Below are 10,667 nucleotides of genomic sequence, written 5' to 3' on the forward strand. Positions count from 1 at the left end.
TCAATAAAAAATACACTCATCAATCATTTTCTTCCCTAAACATCATCTTATATGCACAATCATCAAAAAACAACTATCTTCAACCAAAAAACAATAATTCAAGATCTCACATACACAAAAATGAGAAAAAAACAAAAAGAAACTCAGGAGTAATTATAATTGCATTAGAATCCATTGTAGAGAAGCTTCAATTACATGTCAAAGTCATGTCTCTGAGTTTTTTTTGCACACAAACTTTCTACATGTCTACTCGGCATTGGTTAACCTTTTTGCACCACTTTTCCTGAGAGTTGCAGCATTCCATTGTTGTTGGAATTTGTATAAAAGGTATGTCATTTTCATTACTTTCTTTTATAGCAGTTTTATTTTTGTTATCAATAATTGCATTAGTAATAATAATTATCATGATGGTAACATATAAATATAACTACATAAAAAATGTATAAACAATACACTCTTTACATACACACTGCAACATTCTTTTTAATAAATATTTAATTTCGAAGGAAAATAGGTAATTAATTAGTTTCTCACCATATATCAATTGAAAACTTATTCAAAATATATATAAAACAAAGATCTATGAGTCAATAAAAAAATAAAATCACATTACCACAATTTTAAGATATGAGATGTGGTATCAGACGTAAGGGATATGCTTCGCTCATATTAAAAAAATGGTTTTTAAATAAAAAAACAAAAAATGAAATTTCTTAACTAAGCTTTAATATGAGATGTGGTATCAGACGTAAGGGTTATGCTTCACTCATCTTAAAAAAAATTAAATGTTACTTCTTTTAAGAAATAAAATCAACCCAACAAATAAACTTTTTCTACCCAAAGAACTACGTAGTCTTGATTTCCAAAAAGGGATACGAAAGAACCATGATCATTCTTGTCAGACATAATATTTGTTGGTAAAAATATAATAATAACACAATTAATAATTCATGCAATATAGTAGGGTACCGTTCAAACGGGCAACTAGGATGTTAATATCTTCCCTAGTGTGTAATCGACTCCCGAACCTGGATATCAAAGTCTAAGGCCCAATGCGATTAGGCCAAAATATTTTTCTACATATTTGACTGGAAAAAATGTAATGACGACTCTAAATGAGGCCGTGCATCCGAAAATCGGGGCGCACCAACAACTCCAAAAGGTCGCATAGCCAAAAACATGTATGTTACAAGTATTAGTAACCCCATTATAAGGTTGGATTAGAAAAATGTTCTTTTGTGCTTAAGGAGAGTTGTCATAATATAAGTTGTCCTGTTGGACAATTGCTAGTCTTGAATCGTCTTTGGTGGGCACCTGAATTAGGATTTCGACCTTCAACTTAATATTTAATGGAGTATGTTTAGAAAGATAAGGTAGAGAGAATATATTGTCATTCCTTTATGGGTAGTGTCACAAATTTATAGTTTGAGGTGGACTAAATTGTACTTCAATGGGAGTTGTGTCATGATTCATGGCAGTGTGACCTTGTTCTTTCAGCCTATTAGACTCTGAGTGTTGTGTATTTGGACTACTTATGCCTTTTTCGTGAAGGAACATTTTTGAGTGTAACGGGTTTTGATGTGACCATATTCTCAACATTGTCCTTTCCTTCAATAAAGTCGACCTTCTAGGCATAATCGTCAGTCATGTAGACCAAATCTTGTCTACTCAATAAAGATATTGATCGGTCTTAATATTGAGATGCATTATTTTTTTTCCACATATAGGATTGAATTAAAAATACACATTAAGAATGAAATGAAACATGTATAGTCTAAACTTTACTTTTAAAAGTAAAAGTTTCCTTATATAATATTTTTGCACGGATTGATGTGCACATGATTAATTACTTTACAAACTACAATTTTTTTTCTCTATAAAATCTCTTTGATACCATATAATATTTTTCTTCTATTCACACCCTCTTATTTCAACTTTATCACACAATATACAAAATAGGAGCATTTAAAACTTTAAGGAGAATCTCTCACTATTAAAGAAACAAAAAAACTTTCTTAATGATACTATATTTTTTCTATTGTTATGTTATTATCCTATTATACTAAAAAAATTGTTGTTTTAAATAAAAAAGTATCTCTATTACTCTAGACATTTTGATGTTTTCATTTTTTATCTTATTCTATGTATTTTTTCATAGAATAAAGATAAATTATATGTATTTTCCTAAATCTATCTTTATTCATTTAAGCATTTTTTCCACCTAATTTAAAAATCATTCTTAAGTTTACTTCGAATTTTTTCTTCATTTTTCAGTGCAACACGTTTTCTTAGTAATTCCTTCAGTATACATGTGAAATTTGGATGGAACAACTTTATCCCAATTTTCTCATGTTTAGATGTACCACTCTATTAATAATTATTTTCTTAATAACTTCTTCCCCAAAAAAATTCTCCATTATTAGAATTTAGATCAAATTTATGGTGAAAAATTAATTATATAAATATATGTAAACTTAACAGAGTTATTTAGTCAAATTTTATTTACTTTTATATTATTTATTGACTTCTTAAACTAAGTGCATAATCTTAAACATTAAAATAAAACAAATGAACCATAAGTGTAATGTTTATGTATGGTCACTGTAAAGATTTATACATCGTCAATCTATTATTAACTATTCATTTATATTATTTTTTTCGAAAAATTAATAATAATTAAACATGAATAATATATAATATAGTGGCAGTGTATAAAATTCTTATACCCTCACTACATGCACTTTTCCTCATGAGTTATATCATTTTCAATTCTTTCCTCTTCAATTATTTATGAGAAAAAACTTACACTCTAAGAGTTTTTTTCACTGTCACTGCGTCATCCATAGTTTATATTTAATCATCATTGACACTTAGATAAAAATAATACAAATGAATGGTGAATGATACAATAATTGTGTATAAATATTTATTTCGATATTACACTTATTATTTATTCCCTCCCAACAATAACAATGATACGCAGTGTTGTGAGAACCGGACCAGACCAGGTGGTCTGACCGTTGACCAAACTTGAAGACGACTCTGGTTTGTAGTCTTAATTGAATGAGAGTTGGACTGCTTTGAACCACATAAATTATGATCGGACCGTGTTAAACCTGATTTAAACAGAATAACCCAAGGAAGAAACTGGACAGTTCACTTAAAATTTAAAAATACAGAACACTATTCTAATATTTTGTTTTACTCTAGTCCAAAAAAGATGGAGAAAATGTGACTTCAATATAAATATACATAATTATTAATTATATAAAATTTTACATTTATATATAACTAGCGTGTCGATCAACACTTCGTGCCTATCAACCCGCATTCTTACTTTTTCTAATATGTATCATTTTTGTATTACATTCTTTAAAGAAAAATAATTTAATATAAAAAATGTTACATAGAAACTTAACAGAGACCAAATTTGTAACAAAATTAATCAAATATAGAATTTAACAAGAAAAAATAAAAATAAAAAAATGTGTGGAAGAATAATAATGTATTCTGAAAAAGAATAAAATTAATATTTGTAACTTTACTATGGTTATTATTGGAGGAGTTACAAAAATGATAATTTTGGAAAGTGAAAAATTATGTCATGATAATTATTTATAATTTTGGCCTTATATATAGTATAAATTATATATTTATAAATAAAAAATATTAAATATATAACAAATCATCCGATCTGACTGAACAATTAAATTTAATATGGAACTTCTTCTAGTTTGATGTCTGACTAAAGTTTCATGATACCAATACAATTGATAAAATAGTAATTAGATAGTAAAAATATTAAAAACCAACACATATAAAAAAGGAGAGAGAAATTGACGGTTCTTTAATAAATCTAATAATAATACACATGTACCAAATATTTTATTATAAATAATAAAGTACAATTTCAAAGACTAAAAAGACATTAATATAGTGATATTAGATCACACAAGATCCTCAAAATGATTAAAAAGTTAAAGCTAAAATTTTAGTGATGTAAATTTTCACTAGATGATTAAAATTCCAGTGATATATAGTCTACTATATATTCAATTAAAATGTCAAAGTTGGTATTATAAAATAATAAAGTACAATTTCTACACAAAAAAATAAGATATATTCCTTATTACTCATTACATATGTCGTCAAAATTGCAGTGACGCATGCAACAACCACAGCACAAGTGTCTCTGTTTTGTCCATTCAACTTAAACCCTCTCTCAGATGAATCTGCCACTGCTTCAACCTGGTATCTTGTCTCCAATGTCTTTCTTTTATCTCATAATAATTGTTACTTCATTTTTTTTGTTTCTTTTACTTGAGGATTTTTTGGTTTTATAGTATCAAGTTTATTGTATTTTATTTCATTGTTGCTGCTATGACAATTTTTTCCCCCTCGATGTGTTTGAGAATTCGAAATTAGTTGAATTCTTGAATTGGGTATGACGGAAATGTAGAAATTCTTTGATATTTCATCACATAAATTCTTGCTTGTGAAAAAGTTCATTACTTGGGACTTGGGAATAATAGCAGATGCAGAATTCATTTATCATATGCAATAAGTTTCTAAAATAGTTTTGTGAACCATTAGTGAAAGACTTTCTAGTTTTTAATGTAATATTATGAGTTCCTGTTATTAAATGTAGTTTTTAAAGACTTGGTATCCTCTCACCCAATAGATAAAGAACTAATTTTTTCCAGCGTGTGTGATTGCCCCATCCGAACAAGTTTTGCTCCCTGAAATTGAACCTTTGACCTTTTAGTTTTTCTGAGAATTTAGCATGACCTTACACCACTAGATCAACATCTTGTTGGTTATATGTAGTTACATGTAATTAGAGAGTTGTTTTTAGTAACAAGCAATGCAGAAAATAGAGAACATTATTGTGTGAGTGAGTTAAGTCGTACATGGAATATGACTGAATAAAGTGAGCAATTTATAAGTGGATAGGCCGAGAAAGGTTTCTGGCCAAGATGTGATATTAAGTACATGTATGTAATTCTTCACTTCACTCAGAAAAAAAGAATACTTTAGCCGATGTAAGATCTCCCTGGTGGTTGGGTTCTCTGATCCTGATAATGATAATAACCTCAGTGATGCAATTTCTTTGGAGTATATTGTTTAGGATTTTTGAAGAGTACCCTGCATAAATTTTTCCTTGGGAATTCTATTGATATTAGGTTCTGAATCGTCAAAAGATGCCGAAATGCTGATGTTATGTTGTTGTTTCGTGTATTTGGTTGGAAAAGACAGTAGAATCTTCAAGGTATTGAATGTATGAGCTATACACAAATCCCCTCTCATCCTCACAATCATAGTTATGCCCTGGTGGACAATTTCTACTATTTTCTTTATCAGTATTGTGTTAAATCCTTCAGTTCCTATCACTTGAGGATTTGATGATTCCATGTAACTCCAAAAAGTAGAATATGAAGGTTTTACAGATTCAATATTGTTTTCTGTACATGACACAAGAGTTAGAAAAATCCCATTGTTTGAACAACATTTCTAATGCAAATGAGTGATGTTTAGCAGCAGCTTAAGCATAGGTAGCCCTGCATTGACATTTGCGATGCATTCACCGAGCTTACTATTGTTAAATGTACAAGGAGCAAAGTTTGTGTTTTACTTAATCCATGCTTTCCTAAATCTTATATGTTATAAGTATTGAACTATTTGTGTTCCATAAATGAAAGTGAAAGTCTCTATCTGTCTCTATCTCTCATTTTCATGTAAAGAATTCTTATCTTATTTTCATTTTTTACTCGACTAATTTGGTAAGAGCAACTATTCCCCCATGTTCTTTCTGATGATACCCTTATTTGCAGAACCTATGGAGTCAACGGAGCCAGACACATTGTCACCAATTCCATCAGATTCACTCGGGAATCAGATTTCCAAATATAAGACCATGTTCACAGAAGCATACAAACGAAAGCCAATCCCCTATTGGATTCTTCTTTTTATCAGCATCATAGCGATGCTGGTCGCTTTTCCTGCTTCCGGCATTCTCTCTCGTGTTTATTATGACAATGGTGGTCAAAGCAAGTGGATCATATCTTGGGTGGCCGTAGCTGGATGGCCTATAACAGCCTTGATTTTGTTACCTACATACATTGTGAACAAAACATTCCCTACTTCTTTGAATTTTAAACTTGTTTTATCTTATATATGTTTGGGTTTCCTAAGTGCTGCTGATAACCTCTTGTATGCTTACGCCTATGCTTACCTCCCTGCATCTACTGCATCGCTTGTTGCATCATCGTCGCTCGTGTTTTCGACTCTGTTTGGTTATCTTCTTGTCAAGAACAAAGTTAATGCATCTATAATAAACGCCAACGTTGTCATAACTGCTGCATTAACCATCATTGCATTGGATTCAAGTTCAGACAAATATCCTTACATCACTGACAGTCAATACATCATGGGATATGTTTGGGACATTCTCGGATCCGCTCTTCACGGCCTTATTTTCGCTCTCTCGGAGCTTGTTTTCGTGAAGTTGCTAGGAAGAAGATCTTTCATTGTTGTATTGGAACAGCAAGTCATGGTTTCTCTATTCGGATTCTTGTTTACGACGGTTGGGGTTATTGTAAGTGGTGGTTTTCAAGGAATGGCATCTGAGGCTAGCACCTTCAAAAGCGGTAAATCGGCTTATTATCTCGTTCTCATATGGAGTGCAATCACTTTCCAGTTTGGGGTACTTGGTGGCACTGCTGTAATTTTCTTGGCTTCTACTGTGCTAGCAGGTGTACTTAATGCAGTAAGAACACCCATAACAAGCATTGCAGCTGTTATTTTACTTCATGACCCAATGAGTGGTTTTAAGATACTCTCATTGTTGGTTACTATTTGGGGATTTGGTTCATATATTTATGGTAGTTCTATGGATACAAAATCATCATAACAATTTGTTCCTATATTCCAATCTATTTTTCTGATTAAAGATGCATTTGGTTAAATGTAACGAGTACTAGTGTTTATAGACTCCAAAGTGTAAAAAATGATGATTAAATTTGTAATGTTCAAGTGGGAATATTATAATGTTCTATATTACATTTGAGAATGTTAGTCAAAGTTTAATTTGTTAACATAAGATGAATGGCCTTCACGAAATAAGAGTTTATTTATCAGAATAAACAATGTGACCATTGTGTTGGATTATTCATTTAGATTGTAGGTCTGAATTAAGATTTCTATTTGCATTTTGTACAAATTCACTTAAGCCATAATGATAATTATTAATAATTAATTATTCCGGCAAAGTTGCATTGAAGTTTGAAGATATCATGAAAGTTTAAAGATAAATGTAACATATGTTGGAAGAGATAGTGACATAATACTTCAATTAGTTATGCAAAGTTGCAGCTAAAATATCTTAAAAGGTGTCTTTTTTTAGTTTGAAATATTTGATGTTAAAACTAGATTCTTGTAAAGTGTAGCTGATTTGAAGTATATTAAACTATACTAAATTCTGATATTTATTTATTCATTAATTAATGTTTAATGATCTTAATCATTATTAATATTTAATGATCCAAACATACACTCATCTGTAAAGTACGGATATCTTTATATTTTATTCTTATAATTTTTATTCAGTAGAGTATTAGTCACTATTCGCAGAGAGAAGATAATATTTTAGTGTTTGACAGTTTACTATTTTCTCCCAAACCATCAAAACTATTTTTTTATTCAAACATTAGGTAGGGTCCGCGGGAAGGGAATGAAACATTCTTATTATTATATGAGAAAAATGATATATTCTTCTATTAAATCTTTGTATAAATTATCATATTTATAAAGAAAATGACATGTATCACAAATGTATCACAAACTTATTTGTACTTATATTCGTGTTAACTTACATTCTAGCAAACCTTAATTGTTTAATTAAATTTTAAATTTATTTATCGACTTCGTTGTAATTAAAAACATAAAAACTATGTTTTTTTAATGATGCTTTTAACTTATTTGTTAATTTGTGGTAGTGAAACTTTTTTTTTTGTTGGTTGTGATAATTAGATATGCTGATATTTTTAAATTTGGAGTATAGGGTTATTAAATAATGTTAGCTAATATTATTATTTTTTATATTTTTTAATATAAACCAAATTAATTGGTCCAGCTAATGATTCGTTGATCTAGTATGTTGACGAAATCATTAACTTATCCAAGTTTAATTATATTGAACGTAACTGAAAAATATTATAAAAATAAGAATAGATTTAGTCTTCAAGGTTATGTTTGGAAATTATGATAGAAAATGAATAAGAGTGATTAAAGGGCAAGGATAAGCGAGGAAAGGAAAGAAAGATAAAACAAGTTAAACATTCCTTGTTTGATAATGTAAAATTTAGAAAAATAATGATGATGCAAGTAAACTTTTTTATTCCCTATTTAAAATTCTAATTAACAATGAGAAATTCAATAAAATAAAATAAATATAAATGTTTAATATTTACATATTTTGACATATATATCTGCATAAAATCTAAAATTATGGGAACCAAGAAAATGAGCATGTAAATAATTTTAGAGAGTTTGATAAAACCTTTCATTTTCTTCCCCCAACTCCCAAAAAAATGAGACACATTCCAAAGCCATACATTTCTTTCTCTCCCTCCAAAACAAAACTCAACACAAAACAATATCGCTCATTAATTTAATTTATGACTATTAAAATTTAAAAACTACAATCATAGTTATTAAAAGTGTTTTAAGACGAGGAAAAAATACGTAAAACTTTTTTAAATTTTATGTCTTTTGCAACTAACCACAATAAATTATTTCTTTTTAATTACCCCTTAAACTTTATCATTTAGTGAAATTTGTTATTATATAAATACTTGTTAAATTGTTAATAGACCAACAAGTAAATCAGTACAATCACACTCACAATAGTAGCAATGCAATAACACATGTTAGGCGATGTTTAAAAGTGTTTACTGTAATAACATTGATTGATATATATATAAAATAAAATAAAATAATAACGATCTAATAGTTGAATTTAAAATAAAATGTGTGACATAATTTTTCATTACTTTTAATTTATCATTATCTTTATTCATGGACCAATTTCACCAATAATAGTTAAAGTTTAAGGGATAATTAGGAAGAAAAATAGTTTATATTGATGATTTATAAAAGACATAAAATTTAAGGTGATTTTATAGTCTTTTGTCTTATGTCCCTCATATTATATTCAATTGTTTTATTAAATTTTAACCATTAATATCTACACTAAAAATATGTAAGAACTTTGATTAAATTATTAAACAATTTTATTACAGTTCCATCTCAGTCATCTGGATGTCTTGACTTCCCTGACGGTCTCCCCTTTAACTGAGCAAAGATCGGATATGACCAATCAAATGACTTAGTCAGAATCATTCCCTTCATACCGAACATCATAGGTGGGGGTTAGGACCATTTCCCACTTGACATGCCACCAACAACACACTACCATATCACTTACAATCTCACCACCCCTTGTCAACATGACAAGGACAGACTACAATGAAATAGCAAATAGTTAAAGATTGTCTTTATGATAGACCTACATAGTTTGGATGAAGACAATGAGTTAAATGGAAGCTTGAAGATATAAACATCACAACAAATAACATGCCAAAGACTCGAGGTTAACATCGTAGACTTAGGATTAGTTTAAAATTCTAGAAGTCCTAAGATGGTTGCCTAGTTTTGAGTCTAGGTTAGGTAAACCTAATGTGGAAGTCTCACAAGAGTTTAAAATGAAATTCATATCGATTGAGGCATTACATCTAAACATATATGATAAGTAGAATCATGCATAAGCACTAAGCATACATGATTTTTGTGTATAAAAGTTGTATCTATTTCAAAATCATATATTGCATGTTCATTCATCATATAGAGAGTTTACCATGCATTAATGAAAAACTATTTTCATAAATATTAATCGATTAAAATGACCGATAATCGATTATGGCTTGTGGAAATCTGTTAATCGGTTAATGATTGGTGTAATTGATTAAAATGAGTTACAATGACTAACTTCCTTAGATTTATGACTTATTAATCAATTAAAGAGATTGATAATCGATTAAGCCTTAACAGAAAAACAGTTTTGCTTAAACACGTTAATCAATTAAGATAATGGATAATCGATTAATGCCAGGTAAATTCAGTTTCATATAAAAGTTGTATATTCAATCCATGTGCATTTATTAAGAAGATTCATAATTTTCACTGAGATAAAGAAAACCAAGATTCTCAGTATATAAATTTCATATCGTCTTGCTTATTCTTTGAGTAAATGAAAGTGAAAACTTGCATTGTTTTCTAAGAGAGAAAAGAGAGAAAGAGAGAGTGCTTCAGTTTTCATTCATTGAAGAATCACTACATTATGTTGAAAGTGTGCATGTCAAGAGGAACACTTTGGAAAGCTCTCCTTGAACGTCATGGTTTTGATGAGGACAACGTGTGCCTAAAAGTGCTTGAAGATAACCAACAATCCAACGTGCTTGAGTCTTTTATTTGGTACTAGGCTTAGACTAGTTTCTAGTTTAAGTTGAGTCGAAGGCTTAGGGCACCTAAAACATGTCTCATATGCATTTATCTTTAAATCATTTCATCCATGAGATATGTTCATTTGATAATATGTTCATGCATTACAT

At 29.3% G+C, this 10,667-nt stretch overlaps 1 protein-coding gene across 2 annotated transcripts; it reads left to right on the forward strand.

Annotated features, from left to right (window-relative positions):
* LOC109327120 (probable purine permease 5) lies at positions 4,119-7,059 on the forward strand. 2 transcript variants are annotated; one of them, XM_019560164.1, is made up of 2 exons: positions 4,119-4,251; positions 5,832-7,059. In XM_019560164.1, the coding sequence occupies exons 1-2, from the start codon at positions 4,227-4,229 to the stop codon at positions 6,908-6,910; spliced, it is 1,104 nt and encodes a 367-aa protein (XP_019415709.1). In that variant the 5' UTR covers positions 4,119-4,226; the 3' UTR covers positions 6,911-7,059. The 2 variants fall into 2 exon arrangements, with proteins under 2 accessions (XP_019415709.1, XP_019415710.1); XM_019560165.1 differs by having other exon boundaries at positions 4,177-4,267.

Source organism: Lupinus angustifolius, chromosome LG14 (genome assembly GCF_001865875.1).
Source record: "Lupinus angustifolius cultivar Tanjil chromosome LG14, LupAngTanjil_v1.0, whole genome shotgun sequence".
In the NCBI taxonomy this organism is placed as follows: Eukaryota; Viridiplantae; Streptophyta; class Magnoliopsida; order Fabales; family Fabaceae; genus Lupinus; species Lupinus angustifolius.